This window comes from Chrysochloris asiatica, unplaced genomic scaffold (genome assembly GCF_000296735.1).
Source record: "Chrysochloris asiatica unplaced genomic scaffold, ChrAsi1.0 scaffold00001, whole genome shotgun sequence".
NCBI classification, from domain to species: domain Eukaryota; kingdom Metazoa; phylum Chordata; class Mammalia; order Afrosoricida; family Chrysochloridae; genus Chrysochloris; species Chrysochloris asiatica.
In genome coordinates this window covers 11,556,034-11,580,116 of record NW_006408519.1, presented here as the reverse complement: position 1 = coordinate 11,580,116, position 24,083 = coordinate 11,556,034, and the positions used below count along the sequence as shown (strand labels likewise).

The following is a 24,083-nucleotide window of genomic DNA, read 5'->3' as shown; positions in this document are numbered from 1 at the left end:
CTTTCTTATTTTGGGTAGCCAATGTCCAAGTTGCCCATCCCTGTCTACTGTGTGTATGGAGTGGGTGGGAATGATCCTCGCTGTAAAGATTTGTTCCCTCTTTTGAGCTACTGCATCCATAGGTGTAGATCAAGTTCATCAAATTCTACCAGATTACTCTTTTTTTTCCCTCTTCGTTCTTCTTCTAGTTGAACTCTGATCATCCAGTCATTGAAGCCAGGTCAAGTGGGTATTATCTGCAAGTGTGGGTGACCTTGTGCATATGCCCTCTCTTCTTATCAACTGGACGCTTCACTCTCCACTCTAGTTCTCTGTGGCTATGTCACTGACTCTGGGCCCAAGAGTCCCCAGGTCTTGCCACACTGCTGGCAAACCTGGTCTTCACGCGGGTTCACAAGAGTCTGTTGAACATTGTGGGGCTTAGCTTGCAGCTTCATTGCTGTTTTTCCCTCACTTCCGCTTATCAGTGATGAACTTAGTCACCAAACAGAGTGTGTATTCCCATTGAGTCTTAGTCTTGGAAGGGGGTTTGCCTTGAGGGGACCCGACTATTTGCCTTGATGTCTCCTGGGCAAGCAGTTTGCTTGTTCTTGTAGTAATCACTTGTACTGCCTATAATGTCCTGTATTTTTCCTGTTGCTCTTTCTTTCAAGAAGTGCCTTCTGTTCTTCTAGGCACTCCACACTGGTCTGCTCATCCTTTCAAGTGGAAAGTTCTTACCGCAGAAGATTCTGGATGCGGTACAGGATTCCACCTATAGTCTTATGTAATGGAGAAGCTCTGCAGGAAGCCTCCTTCACTGGGCATGTTGTAGCCCCATTTTATGTATTCCAATCAGTTATAGTCAGAAGACAGACTTACAAGCTTTCTATGGTGATATTTCTGGCTATTCCTTTCTCTCCCCCTCAAATGTTTATTTTATAATGGTATGCCAGGGAAACTTACAGGCTCTTTTGCCCTTGTTTCCTGCCTTTTCCTATGTTTGGTTTCTTCTCATTTTGTTCTCAGATTACTTATTCAGGAGCTATCTAATGGAGCCCCTTCTTATTTCCCACTTAGGTAGTCTATTTGGAATCACCCAGCTTGTTTCATTACATCCCAAAATACCTTGTTTATGTATTTTTTAAGACTTATTGACTAACTCTCTCTCTCAAACACAGAAATGTGAAATCTTTGAGGACAATGATTTTATCTATCTTGAGCATCGTTAAATCTTTGATATCTAGAACATTGCCTGGCACACAATAGACAACCAGTAATTCTTTGCAAAGAATAAAGGAGTGGATGAATTCAAATGAGATTTTCGTGCTTCAACATTGGCCACTAACTAGTGTTACCTTGTATGCTAGTGATGCAAAATTAATTTAGAGCCTCCTAGTCTTGTAAGTTATCATTCTAGGAAGATGTTCAAGTTGGGTAAAAGAATCAAAGTTCAAAATTTTGCTATTGTAAACCTAGAATGCAAAAATATCTGACTGGCATACACTTTATATGGCTACATATGTTGTGGTAAGAACACTGGAAAACTGGAAACAGCTAAAAAGAGTTTCTTGCATCAAATTTTTGTGGTCTGCTTATTATGGGCTGGCTCCTTCCTAACAGCTTTTTCTGTTTTTAATTTGGACATTCCCAAAATGACTGCTGTTTCTTCTTGGAACAAACATAACCAAAACCAAATCATACCCACTGTTGGTGAGTCGATCCCGACTCCTAGAGTCGTAGACTCATAGACTCATAGACAGATGAGAACAGTCCAATGGGGCGTCCAAGGCTGTAACTCTGTATGTAACTTAAGGGAGAGAGACTGCCCCATCTTTCTCCCTGAAGAGATGCTGCTGGCTTTGAACTGCCAACCTTTCAGTTAGTAGCCAAGTGCTTAACCACTGAGCCAAACATAGGTAGAGATAATTTAGAAAACAGCCAGTTTATGCTGAGAAAAACAAGGACTTTGGAGCCAGACAAATCTAAATTTGAATCTTTCATCAATTACTTAGTAACTGAGTGAATTGGACTTCTTAACTTCTTGGAGCCTCAGTTTTCCCATGAATAAAATCTTATGGTCATATATTGTTGTTGTTAAGTGTTGTTGAGTTGGCTCCAAGACTCGTAGCAACCCTCTATAGGGTTTCTCAGGAGTGGCTGGTGGGTTTGAACTGCCAGCTTTGTGGTTCAAACTGACCTTGCGGTCCATTGCGTTATCCTGCAGCACCACACCAGGATTCCTATTGTCATATGGTACATATTTAATAAATGGTAGTTTTCTTAGCTCATCTGTATAATTTTAGTGCATTTCAGTGGTTTGTGGCAGGAATTTCAGAATTCAGATTATTTATGCATTTAGGCTGGTTTTTATCTCTCTGCCAAACAATCTTCAAAAACGCTATTAATAATAATAATAAGGATGACGATCTCTGGTACATAATGTATACTAAATAAATATTCCTGAATGAATGATTACAAAGTAGTAAATACTCATGAATATTAATTTTTGAGAATCAGCTAAATTTCTTATAGTTTAAAGTAAGGTTTTCTTAATATAGCAATGATTTTCCCCTTAAATTATGCAACTGAATTTTGAATAGTATGAAACCATAACCGAATATTTTCAAGACATATGGTACAAGACCATATTTTTCTTCTGCCTCATGTTATTTTTAAATGTGTTTTCTGGAATTTAGTTCAATGCTTTGGAAAACCAATGAGCTCTGAAATCTAAATTCAAAAATAAACTAGGAAGTTTTAGAGGTGGTTCATGGACTTTTAAAAAACATTGTATTGATGTTTTATTCTTATCTGTACTCAGTTCAAGGAGGGAAAACCTGGTCATAATAATTGCCACCAAATATCTTTGATGGGGCCCTGCTGGTTATTAGGTGCTTTGGTTAAGTATTAGGACGTGATATAATACATGCACACATAGACTTTGAGCAGCCCTGATATTTTCAAGGAGCCTGGTGTGGTAGGATAAACACTGGGCTGTTAACTGCGAGGTCAGCGGTTCAAACCCATAATATGCTCCTCAGAAACTCTATACCAGGTCACTGTTATTAGAACTAACACAAAGGCACTTAGCAACAACATTTTAAAGTATAAACCAAACTAAACCCCTTGCCATTGAGTTGATTCCAATTCATAGCAACCTTGCACAGGGTTTCTGAGACTAAATATTTAGAGGAGCAAAAAGTCTCATCAGCGTCAGTGGGCTCCAGCATGGCTACAGTATTAAGGTTGGCCCAGGATCAGGCAGTGTTTCATTCTGCTGTGCATAAGGTCGCTATGGGTTGGTACCGACTTGATGGCACCTAACAATATAGTCACTTAAAAATACATTCATTGACTTCAAAATTTCATCAGAAAACCATTACAAAGTCATGTGGAAAGAATAAATTTTCTGAAAATTGAAATAATAATATTATAGTCAGCACCTAAACTCACATTACATTTAAAAATGAATTCCAGATGGGTTTAGTTGAAAAGAAAAGTGAAACTATACACATCTAGAAGAAAATATAGGTAAATATTTAGCTGCTCTTGGTGTGGAGAACATTTTGTTAATAAAAGCATTGAAAGAAGTCACAAAAGAAAACATGGAGAGACTTAGCATCCAGAAAGTGTTCAATGTCAGAAATATTAAAAGCAAACTGCTACCTGGGTGAAATAAGACAAAATGTGAAACACCTTTCACATATAAAGATTTCTTACAGATCGATAAGAAAGAACTACAATTTTAATAAGAATATAGACAATTCACAGAATAACTTTAAAAAGGCTAGTTGACATTCAAAAGACTCTTGCCCTTACTAATAAATAAATGCAAGTTGGAACATCAAAAATAATTTTTTTCTATATCAATTTTGCAAAAATGCAAAACGAACCCCCCCAAAAAACAAAACACTGCTAGAAATTTAATAGCGCCAACCTTTTTGGAAGAATTAATCATTCCACTTCGAGAGCTACATCTGTGAGATAATTACAAATTTGACCAAAGATTTTCATGTAAAAAGAATTATTAAAGCAATTTTAATATGAAAATAGGAAATAATCCAAAATACTTTCTAAGAAAGAAGTGTGTGTTTTTAAAATTCTGTGCTCATTTCTATTTTAAACAGGTATTCATTTAAAATCATGCTATGAGAGATTAAATGGTATCTTATAAAAAACAGTTTAACATTCTCAAAATGTTATTATTCCATTCGCTAGTTAAACAATAGCAGGATTTGACATATTTGCTTCATCCAGTCCTTTTTTTTCTCTACTGAAGTGTTTTAAAGCCAATCTTCAAACATCAGTGCCACTTCATGCCTACCTACATACCTCAGTATGGATTGTTCAAAATCATGGACATTTTCTTCCATAATCACAATGCCATTTTCATTTAGCAAAACTAACGTGATTCTTTGCTTTTGGTAAATAACATTAAAATAGCCCATTGTCTCAAAAATTTCTGTTTGCTTCCTCCTGGTGTCATTTAAGCCAGAGGTTAGCAAACTTTTTCTGTAAAGGGCCAGATAGTAACTATTTTCTGCTTAGTGGGACAGATGGTCTCTATCACAATTACTCAATTCTGCCGTTACAACGTGAAAGCAGTCATTGACAATATGTAAAGGGTTGGGCATGGCTGTACTCCAGTAACATTTTATTTCAATAACAGCAGGCAAATTTAGCCTACAGGCCATCGTTTGCCAACCGTTCCTTAATTGAACCCTAGATTAAATTCCTAGGTGGCTCAAACAACTAACCACTCATGACTAGTTGAAAGGTTGGAGGTTCTAACTAACCCACCCAGAGACATCTTGGAAGACCAGTCTGACAGTTGGCTTCCAAAAGCTCACAGCCTATGGAGCCTACATTGACGCTGCAGGTGGCGGGTCATCATGAATGGAACTCACTTGAGGGCCAATTAACAACAATTTAACTTTATTCTACACTCTGTGAAACATAAAGGAGTCTTTTTAAAGTATTGCTTTCTATGAATAATAGAAATGCAAAAACTCAAACTATGTGAGTATAAAAGCTGGTATGTATGTGTGTTTTAAAAAGAAACTCTCTCCTCTCCAAGAGACTGACAGTTGTCACATCCTCTTTCTAAAGCCCTGGAGCAAAGCTTTCCTTATGGCAAAAATCACTGAAATGCTCTCATTTTTCTCAAGCACCTTTCTGGACATTTGAAACATCCTACACTTTGTTGCTAGGTCATTTAGGAGTTCTGCCATTTCCTGCCCATGTTCTTCCAGTTGTTATAGTAGAATTATTTTTTCATTCATAATTTCTTTATACTAACATAAGAGCTAGAATTCTATGTTTATAAATCTGTGAATTCTACAGGGTGAATTTAGTAGATAAGATAGTACTGGAAAGAGAAGACATAAGTTTAATTGAAGCAGATTATTAAAGAGATTTATAGCAGCGTTGGCAGATTTAAGGGAATCAGTAAGGAATACTTAAGTACCCAGAGCCTAATCCCCAAATCAACCAACTAAAACCACAGCCATTTGAGTCGATTCCGACTCATAGCAACACTGTAGGACAGAGGAGAACTCGTCTGCTTCTTAGAATTGCCAAGACTGTAAGTCTTTATGGTCTCATCTTTCTCCTGTGTAGCAGCTGGGAGGTTTGAAACACTGACTTTGTGGTATTAAGCAGCTTGATGCTTAATCCACTACACTACCAGAGTCCCTTTTACCATCCCTAGTGGTGTACAAATAATTAAGGGAATTAAGATGTATATAGCATTTTGTCTCTGATTACAGTAAGTGCTTAATAAATATGAATAATTATTATTACTATTGGAACCTTGGTGTGACATTATAGAATAAGCAGTGGACTGCAAAGCCATTTTGAATTGCAAGGTTGGCAGTTCAAATCCACCAGTCGCTCCTTGAAAGCCTAAACAGAGTAGCTATGAGTCAGAACTGACTAAATGGCACTAAATAACAACAGCAACAGTATTATTACTATTAAGAAGTCCCAGTGATACTTGTTGTTAAGTACCATCAAATCAATTCCAACTCATACCAACCCTGTATAGGGTTTCCAAGGAGCGGCTGGTGGGTTTAAAAGGCCAACCTTGTGGTTAGCAGTCCAGTGCTTATCCTACAGCACCACACCAGGACTCCAGTGATACTTTTATTGATAATAAACAAGATAGGAAATACTGATAGTTTTGAGTGCTGCCAATTGACCAAGGGAGAGTTATCCTCTGAGCTTCCTGAGCTCGGTTGCTGTTATACCACCTTTGATTCCTCCTGGCCTTTCATCCATCATTTCTTTAATGCTTTTAAGTTAATCAGCATCAATTTGTGTTGCTTAGAACCTGGAATCCTGACTGGAGCATTCACTAGAGCAGCTGACATGGGAATGTGGACAATCTGTGAGCGCAGCATGCTTAGTCCCATGGAGTTGAGTTTATAGTAAGATTACATGAGGAACCAAAGGGTTCTAATCTTAGTTTCATTACCGTTAGGATCTCAGCGTAAATGAAGAAGTATTACCTCCTTCTAGACTGGTAATCTGCTTCTGATAGTGACCATGAGGTTGTTTGTTTTGGGTTTTATATTTTAAAGAAGAAGAAGAAGCCTTAAACAGGACTTGTTGAACAGATGACTGCTTCTTCAGTGTAACAGATGCCACAGGTGACCTAACTCGCAGGCATGTGAAGCCCTGTTTCCTTTGCTAAACTTAGTGTTCTCTCTGTAGCAGGAAAAGTAATGGCTCCGCCCTTTCCCAAACTAGATCCCTTTGTTACTGTTGGTCCCATTAGACAAAACAAGCAAATTCCCCAAGATCTGGTAACACACAGATTTTTCTAAGATGTAGATTTACTTTTACAAGTTTTCCAGTTTACAAGGACCGTGTATTGTAAGTTCTGCTTATGGAGATTGGGTACAGCACCTGTAGGCAGATTCAGTGCCTGATGTACAATAGGACTTAGTACATAGCTGTTGAATCAATGATATCACCCCACTAGTAGGATTTGAAAAATGTACATATACCCAACCCATTGCTACCTGGAGTCCTGGTGTGGCGCTGTGGGATAATGCATTGGACTGCAAGGTCTATCTGACCTGCAAGGTCAGTGGTTCAGAGTCACCAGCCACTCCTTGGAAGACCTACACAGGGTCGCTGTGAGTCAGAACCTTTCTTGACGGCACTTAACAACAACAACAACATTGCCACCTAGTTGATTGTAACTTTTAGGGACCCGGTAAGACAGAATAGAACTCCTTCATAGAGTTTCCAAGTCTGTCAATCTTTGTAGAAGTCTGTCACACCTTCCTCCCATGCAGTGAAAGATCACGTCTTATATTTCTATTGTTTCCCCTCAGTGTAAGCACAGTACTAGACATACAGATGTTTCTCTGAATATTACTTAATTCAAATGCAGTAATAAGGCACTATAAGCTGAATGTGTATTTAGATAGTCATCTTCTCATGACCAGACCCTAGAGATACTGGCTATAAATAATAAGGCATCTGAGGCACGTGCTGCAGGTGAAAAATTGCAGCTGCCTTCCCCACACTGTCATTACTCGAAATCATTTCTGTTTCTGAGTTTTAACCAGACCCTAGCATTTCATCCTTGAAATGACTAGTACTAAAAAACATGGTAGATACATATTCTTTCCTATTTAACGCCAGCAAAATGGTAGTAAAATCGAACAAAACACATTTCATTTCTACTTAACTCACTGGAAGTATAATCTTACAATACTGGAAATTGCTGACTTTTATACCTTTGGGTCTGAGAACTTTCTACCAAAAAGAAACCATTTTAGTGTAGAGAATCCAAAGCCTTGATCTTCCTTTATTTGAACCATATCTCTTTCAAAGGAATTAATTTCTGGATCTGACTCATGAGAAAATAATTGTAAAAGTAGTAAGTAATTTTGAATGATTGGACTTCGTTCGTTTGAATGTCTCTGTTTGACATCAAGAATGAGAGGTTCTCCCAAGACACTGTGCAGATCTGTTGAGCTTTGTCAAAGTGCGGGAACTCATTCTGAGTAATTGACAGCTTTGTGCCTTTGAGAAGAGCTTATATTTCTTTGGGTTAAAGCATGGAACTTGCAAATATAGGGAGAAAGAATGTGATGAAGTAGGTGAACAGTAGCAGCCCAGAAGAATTGTCATTATCCTGTCATTCAAAACCAGTTTCCTCAGGCGCACCGGAAGAACAGGGCACATTTTAAAGAGCAACAAAGATGACAGGCTTGAACAACATTATATAAAAACATTAATTTCTAGAAACAGACTGCTTAGGTCCTGTATACTAACATGTCCTAACGTCAGAAAGGGAAACCAAAAGGAATCAATCATTTCATTAGTGCTGAGTTCCCTTGGTTCCAGGAACTGGGATTTTTCACAATAAAATGAAAATCAAGGTCGAAAGTAAAGCAATGGCAATTGTTTTTAAATAATTTCTCATCGTCTGAACAATGACAGTCAGTATATTTTGCACAGGAGTAGTTCTGTTTCTTTGTTAAAGAGTTTTAAGATATCCTTTGATAGATGACAAATTGTTTTAGTTCCTTTAATATTCATAAAAATGTAATTCTTCTAAAAGTTATTGTTATTGTGCATTGCTATCAATTTGGTTCTGACTCATAGCAACCCTGTAAAGGGTTTCCAAATACCAACTAGTGGGTTTGAACCACCAATCTTGTGGTTAGCAGTCCAGTGCTTAGTACTATCTTTATGGGTTTTTTGTTACAATTGTTGCATTTAAACAAAATGTATTTGAGTCTCAGCTTGAAAATGTGATCTATACTAGTATACTATAGTTAATGTTCACTCTTTAAATTTAAGGATCTTTAAGAAGAATATGTAAACTTAGAAATCACATTTTCTTTGATAGTATTTAATGATATAGAGTCCTGGTGTGGAATAAGCACTTGATTGCCAACCATTTGGTTGATGGCTCAAACCCACCAGCTGCTCTGCAGAAACCATACAGATTCGCTGTGCGTTGGAATGACAGCACTTAACAATGATATGATAGGTTGAGTTATCTCCAAGGAGAAGACTTTGCTAGTGATTGTCTTTGAAGAAGTTATTGTTGTTGTTAGATGCCGTCGAGTTGGTACCCACTCATAGTAACCTTATACACAACAGAACGAAATACTGCCCAGTCCTGTGCCAACCTCACAGTCATTATTATGCTGGAGCCCATTGCTGTTACCACTGTGTCAGTCCATCTCGTTGAGGGTCTTCCTCTTTTTCGCTGACCCTCCACTTTACCAAGCCTGATGCCCTTCACCAAGGACTGTTCCCTCCTGATAATATGTCTGAAATATGAGAGACAAAGTCTAGCCATCTTGACTTCTAAGGAGTATTCTGGCTGTACCTCTTCCAACACAGATTAGTTTGTTCTTTTGGTGGTCCATGGTACTTTTAATAGTCTCCTCTAGCACCATAGCTCAAATGCATCAGTTATTTTACAATCCTCTTTATTCATCGTCCATCCTTCACATGCCTATGAGGTTATTGAAAATACCATGGTTTGGGTCAGGCATTCCTTAGTCCTCAAGCTAACATCTTTACTCTTGAACAATTTAAAGAGGTCTTATGTAGCAGAGTTACCTAATGCAGTATGTTGTTTGATTTTTTTGACCACTGCTTCTGAGTGTTGATGGTTAATCCAAGAAAATTGAAGTCTTTGACAACTTCAGTCTTTCCTCCATTTATCTTGATATTTTTCATTGGTCCAGTGGTGAGGATTTTTTATAGCTGTATATGTTCACAGTCGTAAAACCTACTCCAAAGTATCATACCTTAGTAGCAAATTTGTAGAAGATATGGTAAATCCTTATGAGCACAAGATCTAGAATATCTGAAGGTTTCTTGAACTAAATTTTTTAGTAGCAAGAAAACAGTTCTTTCAGTTTGCAGCTTTCCCCAGTGTTGTTGTTGTTGTTAACTAAGTGTTCTTAAATCCAGGTACATGGGAAAATATCACTAATGTGGCTCACTTCACCGAAGTTTGTGTTATAAATAGGGAATGGGGAAAGAGGAGTGAAAAAGGAGGTCATGTGATAAGTTTACATACTCACTACAAAACTTTTTATGAATTTCTAAATATTTATTCATTTTAAGTAACTATATTTTTGTGATATTTTAGAAGATATGCATTGCATATATGTAGGTATGATATATGTAATATGAAGTCCTGGTGTGGCGCTATTGGATAAACATTGGACCCCAAGGTTGGTTTGAACCACAGGTTGATGATACAGACTCACCAGCCACTCCTTGGGAACCCTATACAGGGTCGCTATGTGTCGGAACCAACTCAAGGGCTCAGTGATTCATTCCTTCAAGATATTTGTCTGTGACTAAGGTATGAAACCTTGGAGCTCAGGACCATAGTCTTTGGGGATACCAAGGTCAATTGGCATAACATACTTCACAAAAACAATATTGTATGTCCTACTAGGGTGAGTAAATACTGAGGTCTTAAAGCTTGTGAGCCGCTGTCTAAGACCAATAATGCAATGATTCGTCTCTTGCCACCTGAAGCAAAGAAGAGTAAAGAAAACAAAAGACATCAAGGAAACAATTAGTCTAAAGGACTAGTGGACCCTGTAAGCCCCAGCCTCCATGACCCTGAAATCAGTAGAACTAGATGGTGCTCAGCTACCACTGCTGACCACTCTAAAAGGGATCACAAAAGAAGATCCTGGATAGAATGGAGAAAAAAACAACTGTGGAACAAAACTCAAAATAATGCCAAAGGCTCGGCTTACTGGTCTGATTGAGGTTGGTGAGACCTCTGAAACTATGACCCTTAGGCACCTTCAGGTCTGGACCTGAGTGCCCTCCCATGACTTAACTTTTAGCCAAATGAAAGACAGGCCTGTAAGGTAAACAGTAATATCAAGGAGTTATACATTTCTTAAAAAATCAACCATATAAGCAGCATTTAGCCAGGGATAAAACTTAAAAAGCAGGCAAGGATAAGAAAGAAGGATGAATGGAAATAGCAAAATCAGGGAGGAAGTGGCAGGAGAATCATTACGTTGGCTGTGTGTGGGTTAATGTGCCTGACTGTAAAACTGTTTGAACCGCAAGGTCGGTGGTTCGAGCTCACTAGCTGCTCCTTGGAAACCCTATACAGGGTCTCTATGAGTCAGAACAGATTCGATGGCACTTAACAACAACACCAAGGTTTCATAACTTCGTATATTCTCAGATCTATTCTTAGCACATATAAATACTTATATAAAATATAATAAGGAAGCATTTTGAATGTGTGCACAATCCTCAGCATTATCATTGCAGTATAGAAAATACCTGTTTCTGAATCAATGGTTTCAGATATGGTACATGTAAAATTCAGAATGAAGAGCAAATACTTTCATATTAAAATGACAGTACCAATGTTTTTAGTAAGTGAATTATTATTATAAATGTATTTTTGCATATAAAAAATAAAGTCATTGGCTAAAGGTCTTTTAAGTTAAAAAAATTGGGGAAGCAAATATCATAGGTTAGTCCTATGTAGATCTTAACTTCCTTTCTCTCTTTCACATATAGGACCTTAATAAAAATTTATTGAATGGATAGCCCAAGGCAAACTTTTATATTTAATACCTAAGAAATAAAATGAGTAATACACAAATAACTAATCTCAAAAATTTATAGAAAATTACAACACTTCCACAAGATAAAGACAGACTACTGAATGAAAAAATGGGCAGAGGACATGAACACACACTGCACCAAACAAGGCACTTAAATGGCTGATAAACATATGAAGAAATATTCTCAATCATTATTGTTGTTAAGTGCTGTTCAGTTAGTTCTGACTCATAGTGACCCTGTATAAGGTTTCTGAGAAGTGGCTGATGAGTTTGAACCACTGACCTTGCGGTTCAAACTGACCTTGTGGTTAAGTGCTTATCCTACAGCACCCTGCCACTCCATATCAAAACAACACTGAGATATTTCACCCCAGTATTAATAGCAAAAGAAAAAACAAGAAAAGAAAACAATTTCACCGCAGTATTAATAGCAAAGTAAAAAAAAAAACAACAAATGCTGAAGAGGGCATGGAGAAACTGGGATCCTTCTACATTGCTGGTGTTACTGTGAAATAGTGTAACCACTGTGGAAAATGGTATGACACTTCCTCAAAAAGTTGGAAATCGAAATACTGTATGACCAAGCAATCCCTCTAGTTGGTATATAAGAACCATGACACAAGTAGATATATTTATACCAATGTACATCACTGCGCTATTCACAATAGTAAATGGATGGAGACAGTCTAAATGCCCATCAGTGGATGAATGAATAAACAAACTTTGGTACATATCCACAGTGGAATACTATGCAATGTTGAAGAATAATGATGAATCTGTGAACCTCATAACATGGATGAACCTGGAGGACATTATGTTGAGTGAAATTAGTAAATTACTATATCGTGGTTCAAGCTCACCAGCTGCTCCTTGGAAACCCTATATAGGGTCGTTATGGGTTGAAACCAACTCAACGGCACTTAACAACAACAATATATGATAAATATTGCATAAGATCACTATTGTAAAAATTCAAGAAAAGGTTCTCAAATCAAGAGAAATTTTCTCTGATGGTTACCAGGGATGGAAGTGAAAGGAGAATAATTCACTGGCTAGAGAGTAGACACACTAGCACAGTTGACTGGGAGGGCAATAAACAAGAAGGAGATTGGAAAAAGAATGGTGAAGACATATGAAGACACAGGGAAGTATGTAAGGGTTAAAGGGGATTGTGTTAAATAGTATTACATACACAACCCTGGAACAGCAATGTTCTGCAGATTGATGTATGGACAAATATATAAGGTAAACGGGTATGAGAGGGAGAGTGGGGATATACCCACAAATAGATAAGGATTTGAAATCAGATATTTGTACATAATGACTTACCCTTTCTGCCAACTCACCTTTGAATGTGGTAGAACATATGTTGCTGTTGTTAAGATCCATTGAGTCAGTTCTTACTCATAGCGACCCTGTATAGTGTTTTTGAAGAGCGGTGGTGAGTTTGAACTGCCAACCTTTTGGTTAGCAGTGCAGTGGTTTTCCTACAGATCCAGAGCATACAGGGACCAAAATGATGAAAGATTATTAGTTATTATCAAACATCTTAAGGCAATGAGTTCCTGGTTCTGGGAGCTTAAGACTATAGTCTCAAGGGACACTATGAGTAATTGATATAACATAGTCCACAAAGACAATATTCTACATCCTACTTTTATGAGAAATGTCTGTGATCTTAAAAGCTCATGAGTGGCCATCAATGATGCAACTATTGGTCTCTCTATGTGCAGAAGAAAGAATGATGGAAATTGAAGATGCTTGTTGTTGTTGTTATGTGCCGTCGAGTCGGTTCTGACCCATAGCGACCTTGTACAGGGTTTCCGAGGCTGTAAATTTTTATGAGAGCAGAAAGCCTCATCTTTCTCCCGCAGAGTGCCTGGTAGTTTCGAACTGCGGACCTTAAGGTTCGTAAACACTATACTACCAGATGCTTAGAATCAACTAATCCAGTGAACTAATGTAGCAGGTGAACATCAGTCTCCATGAGTCTGAGACCAGAAGAACTAGATGGTGCCCAGCGACAACTACCAACTTTCCTGAAAGGGATCACATTGGAAGGTCCCAGACAAGGTGTCAGAAGATGTGGAACAAAGCTCAAAATTATTTAAAGAAGAAGAAGACTGGGTTTACCAGTCAAAAAGAGACTGGAAGACCTGAAGCTATCACCCTGGTCTGGAATAGAATGCACCATGATGGCTCAATTTTCAGCCAAGATAGTTACATAGGTGGGACAATAACACTAGTAAGGTAGAAGAATTGATGAATTTGAGTTATGGTGTTGGAAACGAATATTAAAAGTACCATGGGCCAATAAAATAACAAACATATTTATGTTGGAAGAAGTACAGCCAGAATGCTCGTTAGAAACCAAGGTAGCTAGATTTCATTTCTCCTACTTCTGACACATTATCAGGAGGGACCAGTCCCTGGAGAAGGACATCATGCTTGGTAAAGTGGAAGGTCAGCGAAAAAGGAGAAGACCCCAATGAGATGAACTGGCATAGTAGTAGCAACAATGTGCTCAATGTAGCAAAAGTTGTGAGGTTGGTGCAGAACCAGGTGGTGTTTTGTTCTTTTGTGCATAAGGTTGCTATGAGTCAGTATCAACTCGATGGAACCTAACAACAACAAGGTATGCTTACCATGCAATAGTTAATCAATCATTCTAGATCAAAAGGGCAACATTTACCTAAGGACAAAGTTGAGAAGGGAAGGGAAGGAATGCAAACAGAAACTACAGGGAGGAAGTGGGATAACTTGTTGCATAGGGGAGATTGCAATCATTGAGATGAAAGGGTATGTTTTATTGAATGTACAACTGATGATCTCTGTATACCTTCACCCAGTCCACAATAAAGCATTAAAAAAGAATAATCAAATGAGTAATGATGCATGTTGAGCCTCTAGGTTGCTTTTGTGGAAAATTACCTGCAGAAGCATGTCATAATTTACACAATGAAGAAAATAAATAAACTGATTTTTCAGTTAGTTAAAATATATATGAAATTTCAAGGTAGATTCCCTAAAGCAACTCTGTGGCATCAAAATATTTCTGTGTGATTAATAACTATAAAAATTCACCACTAATCAATCTATCTGGATAGACATGCTTTTAAGTGGTATTGATTTGGCTTTACATTCCCATATAATTTTCCTCATCAAAGTACAAATGAACTAACTAGCCATCATAAATATATAATCAGTATGGGAGTACCGATAGGAGCCATCAATAGGACTTTCCTGTTAGAAAATTAACTTTTAACAGTGACCATAAAAATCAGTAACTTTAAAGGTTTTGTACCAGTCCACTCTAATGATATCTTTGTAGTTGGATCTGTATGATAAAATTCACTTCTTTTTACTTTCTTGAAACCCTAAACCAGATGTCTTAGCAATCAAAGTCTGTTAACCAATGAATGGGCCAAATGATCAAAAACGGGTGGATGTGATCAGTAATACTCAAGAAACTCTTTTCCTAATAAACAACTTTGAAGTGCTTGCACCAATGATCCTGAGTTTCTCTGGAGACATTTTGATGATTAACATGATCAAAAATCTGTAGACAATTAAGATTCAGAATTATACTACATTACACATTAAGACAGACATATCTTTAAGTTTTGACATCATGAATGTTACAGAAAGCTGATGCTTTTGCCTTCATTATATTTTATGATATTGTTAAGTGCTGTTGAATCAGTTCTGACTCATAGTGACCCTAAATAGGGTGTCCAAGGAGCAGTTGGTGAATTTGAACCACTGACCTTACGATTCAAACCGACGTTGTGGTCCAGTGCTTTTCCTACAGCGCCACACCAGCACTCTATAGTTGATATTCTCTGTTAACATGAATGGTCAAAGTATGGTAGGAAAAGGAAGGGCATAAAGGAAGAGTCATCCACAGCAGTAAACCAGAGCCTCATAAGTAGGGTGTATGTGTCTGTGCATGTGCATCTGTGTGTGTGGCACACTGTGTGGCTTCCCTTTGCCATCGTTGATGTCCTCCACCTCAGTAAAATGCGTACTGATTCATGTCTTACAGATGACACGGGCTGTCCTAGTAGCCAGTCAGTATCTCCTGTGAAGACACCCTCAGACACTGGAAACAGCCCAGTTGGCTTTTGTCCTGGAAGTGATGAAGACTTTACCAGAAAAAAATGCACAACTGGAGTGGTTGGTGAAGGAAGCGTCCAGTCAGCTCGACATAAGAAGGAACCAAAGTCTGGCCTTGTAAAGCCAGGTATGTGCATGTCCTTTCTATGTTTTTATCAGAGCATTGTGACTGGAGAGATTTCAGTTTAGAAACCAGACTCCAGCATGTCGTGTGTGGCTACTAATGCTGTGCTGTATCCCATACTCAAAAGCATCATATTAGTGTCGTTTGTTTGGGTTCTGTGTTTTTCAAAAAAGGTGGGGAGGAAAGTAAAGTATCTTCTGTGGTGGCTGTTAATTATCGAATAAGTATACTGACATGTATGTCTATTACAAAGAGCTTTAAAGGAGCAAAGTTGAAGAAATTCAAGCTGGATGATCTTTACAGACATTTACACCATTAATTAACTATAGATTAAATTATAATAAAAAGTTACTTGGTACCATCTGAAGTGACCACGGATTATGAAAATCACAGATTATCTGATGCATATCTGTAGAGCTGGGCATACATGCTAACATTTTAATTCCCTTTAAAGATTTAAATATGAATATAATGTCACATGCATGCACATATATACATATAGTAAGTCCAATGGTTACAAAAAAATTTAGAGGTTTGAGACAAAGTGGAAATCATTATTGCAATGGATAAGATGTCATGAGCATCAGAAAAGGTAATTTATTAGAATTTGCAATATGTATCCCAGGATTATATACAGTATACGAGCAAGTATTGTTGTTATTAGGCAGGTGCCGTCGATTTGGTACCGGCTCATAGCGACCCTAAGCACAGCAGAATGAAACACTGTAGTTTTATTTAAAGTTAGAACTTTAAAGTAAAAGAACATGGGCTTTGGCATTGAGGGACAATTTCTATATTGCAGACTTTCCTTTAGCATCCATGGTTAGTGACTGTACATACTTATGAATCTGAAAAAAACAGATAAATGACTTGTCTGAGCTGCGTTTGTCTTCTAATTTATGTTTGGTGATGACATTAATGTGCATGGAGCTACAAATTGGTTATTTTGATGGAGACAAGGTATGGTCCTGTATCCTCTTCCACTGGGTGATAGCATCTCTGTCTGCTTGTTTACTTCTGAATAACTGATGTGTACAGCATATCATAATGAATTATCCATCATCTTGTTTTATCAACCAAATGAATGTTCTTTAGTTTGAGAACAAAACTTACACTGTGAAAACGAAATCCCCTGGTTCTTAATATGAATAAATAAGTGTTAGTCATGAAGGATTTATTAGTAGTTATCTCTATGGAATAATATGAAAAAGTGGGACATATGAAAGAGAAAGATGGAATTTCGGAAAAGGAATTGGTTGCCTCAATACTTAGGAAAGAGATTGAGTAAAATAACATCCTGTAATTGTAGCCAATACATAACATCATTACCTCGCTTACCCAAGGACCAGAATTCCCTGCCCTCCCTCCCACCTCAGTCGTCTTTTTGTTGTTGTTCAGGTGTCGTTCATGTACCATAAAATTCACTCATTCAAAGAGTCTAACTGTGGAGTTGTTAGTATATTTAAAAGGTGGTACAGCTATCACCACTATCTAATTCCAGAACAATTTCAGAACCCCAAAAAAGAAACTCCATTCTCATTAGCAGACACTCCCCATCTCTTCCCACTCTCCTATTCTACCCTTGGCAACCACTAACCACTTTCTGTTTCGATGTCTTCTACCAGTGGGATGGTACAACCTTGTAGACTGTATGTCTGGCTTCTTTCACTTAGCTTAATGTTTACCAGATTCATTTGTGTTATAGCATGCATCAGTACTTGATTCAGTTTGTGACTGAATGTACATACCACATTTTCTTTATCCATTTATCAATTGATCAACATTTGGCTTTCCATTTTTTGGCTGTTAAAAATAATGCTGTTTTATTCATGTGCACGTTTTTCTTTTCAATTTTTAAAGCTATTAATCTCATTGCTATCAAGTTGATTCTGACTCATAGAAACCCTTTGTTGTTGTTAAATGTGGTTAAGTTGATTATGACCCTGTATAGGATTTCTGAGGCTGTAAATCTTTGCCGGAGTAGAAAACCTCAACTTTCTGTGAAGATTGGCTGGTGACCTCGAACTGCCAACCTTACGGTTTGCAGTCTAGTGCTTATCCTACAGAGCTTCTGAAACCCTTTGTTTTTGTTGTTAAGTGCCTTTGAGTCAGTTCCTACTCATAATGGCCCTGTACAGAGTTTCCAAGGAGCAGTTGGTGGGTTTGAACTAGCAGCCTTGCAGTTCACAGCCCAGTGCTTATCCTACAGTGCCACAGCAGGACTCCCTGCAACCCTTTCTTGTTATTTGTTGTTAAGTGTCAGCCAGTCACTTCTGACTCATAGTGACCCACCAGGAGGACCTAAGAAATTCCTAGGTCATATGGAGTCCTGGTGTGCCACTGTAGGAGAAACACTCAACTGTAAGGTTGGTTTGAATTGCAAGCTAAGTGGTTCAGACTCACCAGCCGCTCCTCAGACACCCTATACAGAGTCTCTATGAGTCAGAATCAATTCAACCACACTTAACAGCAACAACAACAATGGTAATTCTATATTTAACCTTTTGAGGAAGTGCCAAACTGTTTTCCGTTTTATGTATTCACCAGCAATGCACATGAGTACCAGTTGATCTACATCCTTACAATACTTGTTATTATAAACCATCATAATAAGTGTGAAGTAATATTTCATATGGTTTTGATTTACATTTCGCTAGTGGCTAGTGATAATGAGCATCTTTTCATATTCCTATTGGCCATTTGAATGTTTTCTTTGGAGGAATGTTTCAATTGTCTTTTAACCTGGGAGTAAAATTTCTACCTATGAGATAATAAATTTAAGAGCATGGTGCACTATAAATTTGAGGGCAAGAAATGATACTGGAAAGAACGCCAGCTTTGTGGGTTACAAAGAAAAAGCAGATTTCATCATGAAGGTATCGTATTATTAGAATGCAACCTAAAATTATTCAAATTCTATTCCCCCACACACACTTCATTTCAGAAAACATTTTAAATAGTTTCAATGCAAGGAAACATGGTAAAACAGGAGACAAATGTGGTGTAGCAAGAAGAAAACTAAGTTTTAATGGGAGTTAGTATGCATTTGAGTTATGATGTTGTAGTAGAATATTGAAAGTACCATGGACTGACAAAAGAACAAACAGATCTGTGTTAGAAGAAGTACAGCCAGAGTGGTCCTTGAAAGCCAAGATGTCAGACTTCATCTCTTGTATTTCAGATACATTATCAGGAGGGACCAGTCCCTGGAGAAGAATATCATGTTTGGTAGAGTGGAGGGCCAGAGATAATAGGAAGACCCCCAATGAGATGGATTGGCACAGTAGCAGTAATGGGCTCAGGACCAGGCCTGTTTCATTTTGTTGTGTATAGGGTCGCTATGAGTCAATATCAAGTCAGCACCTAACAACAATAACAACAGTATTATATCATTGCTTGCTCTTCCTTGTTTCAGTAGTGATAATACATACCATCTGGTCTGTTAAAATACGTTTTTTAAAACCCTGTGTATGCATACAGAATTCACACTGAGCAAGTCCCTAAACCTATGGAAGAAAGCACTTGCTAAAGATCAGCCCCTTGTCTTTCTGAGAATGTTTTATAGCCTTTGATCTTTATGAAGAAACTGTCAATAAGAAAAGAGAAAAAACAAGAATAGTTATTCTTATTTTAAGAAAAACTTTTATTGTGATTTGAATGAACATTTACAAAGCAAATCACTTTTCCATTTAGCAATTCATGCACATTTTGTTTTGTGACATTGATTCTAGCCCCTTCCTCCCTGTGTTTCCCATCTCCAGTCAGCCTTCTTCCTATCCATTCCTACCTTCTGAGCTTTATTCCTAGGCAAGTGCTGCCCTTTTCATCTCATATGGTTGATTAGTTTTAGGGGTATGTATTTAACTTTGTGTTATTGTTCATCTTTTAATCTTATCGATTGTTTAACTGAAAGTTGAGTTAGGAGGTGTGGAGAGGGGCTGGTGAGTTCAGTTCCAGGCTTGAAAGAAGTCTAAGGGCCGTAGTTTTGGGAGTTTCAAACAGTCTATGTCAGACCAGTAAGCTAGGTCTTTAATATAATTTTTGTTTTTACTCCACATTTTTCTCCGACTCTGTCTAAGAACTATGTTGTTATCTGTTACAAAGTTGTCAGCAGTGGTAGCCGGGCACCATCTAGGTCTTAGGGCCTCAAGACTGTGGAGGCTGAGGTTCACACGGTCCATTAGTCCTTTGGTCTGTTTGTTTCCATGTGTCTTTGATTTCTTCACTCTACTTTGCTGTAGACAGAGAGAGACCAACTGTTGCAAGACCTGTTCTTCATGCTGCCTTGGCTCATTTGTTGTTGTTGTTAAATCCCATCAAGTCAGTTCTGACCCACAGCTACCATGCATAGGGTTTCCGAGGAGGAGCTGGTGAGCTTGAACCACTGCTCTTGTAGTTCAAACCAACTTTACAGTCCAGTGCATTAACCCATAGTGCCACACCAGGACTCTTTGGTTCATGGTACCTTGCAAATGAGGCTTTTAACAGGTCCATTCTAGTTCTACCCCTGCTGAGAATTTGCGTTTCTATTTCAGATATACTGAATTATAATCTGCATTTTAACAGGATATCCACGGATCTATGGAGTTCTGGTGTGGTGTTACAATATAATGCGCTAGACTGCAAGTTCAGTTTGAGTTGCAAGTACAGCAGTTCAAACCCACTAACCTCTCCTCGGAAACCCTATACGGGGTCACTGTGAGTCAGAACTGACTCAACAGCACTCAACAGAAACAACCTAGGGATCTATAAGAATCATTTGGGGGTCTTATTAAAATATATATTGCTGTTGTTGTTAAGTGCCGTTGAGTTGATTCCGACCCATAGCAACCTTGTATAGGGTTTGCAAGGAGCAGCTGGTAAACTTGAACCACTGACCTTGCACTTCAAATGACTTCGCAGTCTGACGTATTAGCCCACAGCACCACAATATATGTGAGGGGAAAGTTAAAAAGTTCTTGGGAAAATTCCATTGTCTTTTCATTTCATTTTTCCAGAAATTTTTTGAAGCTTCCTCATAGATTATTATTCAGTATATTTGAGGTGGAGATACAAATTCACAGCAGCTGGTTGTACCAGAGTGAATTAATTCAAGGCCCTGTTTGAAAATTGTGAGGGCTATGGAACCATGAGTCCTGGTGTGGCACTGTAGGACAAGCACTGGACTGCTAACCGAAACGTCAGTACTTCAATCCCACCTGTTGCTCCTTGGAAACCCTATACAGTCGGAACCAACTCGACAGCACTTAACAATATAGACCCATGCTCCAGAAAACTTCCATGTGCACAAAATATTGCATCTACTTCAGAGGTTCCAGAGGTAATTTTTAGGATTTATTCATCTTAGCTAATGACCCTTTCCCAGAGCGAGAGTCCGAAATGATCACTGTTGTCAACTGCTCCTGAATGAATGGATTACAGGCATCAGTAAAACCTAAGCAGCCCTTACCTTACGATCTGTTTACATATTTGCATTCAACTAATGTCTAAGAGATCCTTAAAGTTTATTTTTTAGTTGCCTAAATTTACTAATATCATCATCACTGAGGAAGTTGCTAGAGCTTTAGAAAGGGCTACCGTTCCGTACAGTAATCTCTTTGTATTTGAGAGAAATCTGCACTGTGACCTACAGTTCTCGGAATAAATCTGCCAGGCTCATAAATATGAAAAGAGGAAATCCTGGAAGTGAGGCCCCTGGATGACTCCAAAATCAATAAAATGCAAAGACATAATCTGGTAAACCACAGACGATACTATTTTCAGGTCAAAATGTTCTGCCTCCCCCATAGCCTCAAGTGAACACCTCTCTATCATCCCAAACTGAGTTTTAGCTCATGATGCATGCTCTATTTTTAAAATAAATCAATTCACTAAAACCAATACCAGTTTATTAAAATAGCAAGCAATTAGTAACTCTTCTACAGATGCTCATAAGCTCTTTAATATTAAATAACTAACTTAAGCCCATTTAATTTTAGATGCATTGTTCTAGATTCTGGAACATTGGAGTATACCTCAGAAAGGAGTTACTTAAGTGTCCCTTTAAGATAAAGAACTCAAGTTTGCTGAGTATTTGATGCTGATGGTGAAGGGAAATATGTTACAGGCTGCCAGGAAGGGCTTGGACAGGTGACAGGCCTGCACCTTTCGCCTGGGCACTGGGTCATGCACAGCAGGAAGACCTTCCTTCCTCCAGGTGGAAACTGGTTCTGAAGCTTCTCCGAGGCAATAAGCCTTCTGTCACTTTGGCTCCTCTATAGCCTAATGTTTATGCAGATTTCATTTAAAATCTCCACCAATGAGAAAAAGAAAACATTCCTACTGTCCAGCTGAACAGTGAGTTTATGTTTTCATGTTTTTCTTTCATCTATAAGCGAATTCAGAAAGCATTCAAAGCTAAAACACTACAGCAGAATCTTGTGTTGCCTTAAAGTTGTGTTGTTGGTTGTTGTTGTTAAGTGCTGTCAAGTCAGTTCCGACCCATAGTGACCCTGTAAAGGGTTTCTGAGGAGCATCTGGTGAGCTTGAACCACTGACCTTACATTTCAAACCGACTTTACAATCCAACGTATAACCACACAGGACACCTGTGTGTTTTTGGTTGTTGTTGGTAAGTTACCGTGGAGTTGATTCCAACTCATAGTGACCCTGCACAGGGTTTCCAAGGCTGTAAATCATTACAGGAGCACAACGCCTCATCTTTCTCCCATGGAAAAGCTGGTAGTTTCGAACTGCTGACCTTGTGGTTCACAGCCTGATTCGTAACCAGTACTCTACCAGAGCTCCTTTCCTTGTTGGTAGATACCCCCAAATCAATTTTGACATAAAGTGACTCAGTGTGACATAAAGTTAGATGTTCAAGAAATTCTTAAATGAGAAATATTTGAATGAGTATCTATTTTGTGCAAGGAATTTTTTTTTTTACTGTTTATTAGAGGATCAAGGGAAGATGGACAAAAAAAATAGCCTCCCTGTCGGTGTGATGCTGTGGGTTAATGCACCAGACTGCAAAGTCTTTTGAACTGCAAGGTCAGCAGTTCAAGCTCACTGGCTGCTCCTCAGAAACCCTATACAAGGTCACTATGGGTTGGAATCGACTCAACAGCATTTAACAACAACAACTGTCTTCCCTGGTTCTAGAAGTTTCTAATTTAGAGCAGAATACTGTTTAGTAAGTATAAACAGATAAAAAGAAAAGAAAGGCAAGCATTTTGGTTGGAAACGTTTTTAGGAATCTGGGATGGTATCCTTCCTCTCCCCAAATGCTGCTCCTATCTGAGATAGCATCAAAAAGTTCATGGAAAATGGAATTAAATGATAATGGAATTTTTCCATGAACTTTTTGAAACCCTCTAGTATTTTGTTTGCAGTCCATTTCAAGATGAGGCTTTTTTTACCTAGAAATCAAAGATCTCATTGGAGTACTGCTCCAGCACATTAGCCCTCAAATGCTTGATTGACTGACTACTTGGGTTGTATCTGAATCCAAGGAAGAAAAAGACCTAGTGTCACTCTTTTACAAATAGAAATACTTTTTCCACTCCACAAAGCTACTTAGAAAGTTGTGTGTGTGTGTGTTGGGGAGAGGGGGACACCATGGCTAAATTGTAAAATTAGAAATTGTAAAAGGAAAAATGAACCTAAGATAGGCAAATGGTCATTGCTAAGTGCTGTTGAGTTGCTTCCAACTCAAATTTTTATAGGGTTTCTGCTGAATGGCTGGTGGGCTTGAACCTGTGACCTTGCGGTTAGCAGTGCAGTGCTTATCCTGCAGAACCACACCAGGACTCTGAGCAAATGGTTAGGTTCACTATAAATGAAAAGAAATTCATGTTTATAAACTGAAATGTTGAAATCTGCATTTGAAAGCTTCCAGGGTGTATCATTACCATTCACACTAAGTTAGTAGTCCCTTGTCATCAAACACCACTCAGACACTTGAAATTGGAGGCCTTGAGAAGTTGAACTGTAATAACCTTACAACAATAATGGAGGATCTGTTACTGAAAAACAAGAAAACTGTTTCCTACATTCAGCAGTATTTGCCAGAAAACTCAGAAGGTACCAACTAGGCCAGCGATTAATTAACACTGGCACAGGGGTTAAACACTCTGCTGCTATCCAGAAGGTGGGCAGTTCAAATCCACCAACTGCTCAATGCGAGAAAAATGTGGCAGCCTACTTTGTTAAAGATTTACAGTCTTGGAAACCCTGTGGGGTAGTTCTACTCTGCCATATAGAATCTTCATAATTCAGAATTGGCT

General features: G+C 38.2%; 1 protein-coding gene across 5 annotated transcripts in view; it reads left to right on the top strand.

The window, feature by feature from the left end:
* SYBU (syntabulin (syntaxin-interacting)) overlaps positions 1-24,083 on the top strand; it is a 95,652-nt gene that overhangs the window by 20,100 nt on the left and 51,469 nt on the right. For all 5 annotated transcript variants that reach the window (XM_006830651.1, XM_006830650.1, XM_006830652.1 and 2 more), the window contains one exon: positions 15,625-15,822. In XM_006830651.1, coding sequence (XP_006830714.1) covers positions 15,625-15,822 — 198 coding nt within the window. The remainder of the gene's footprint in view (positions 1-15,624; positions 15,823-24,083) is intronic.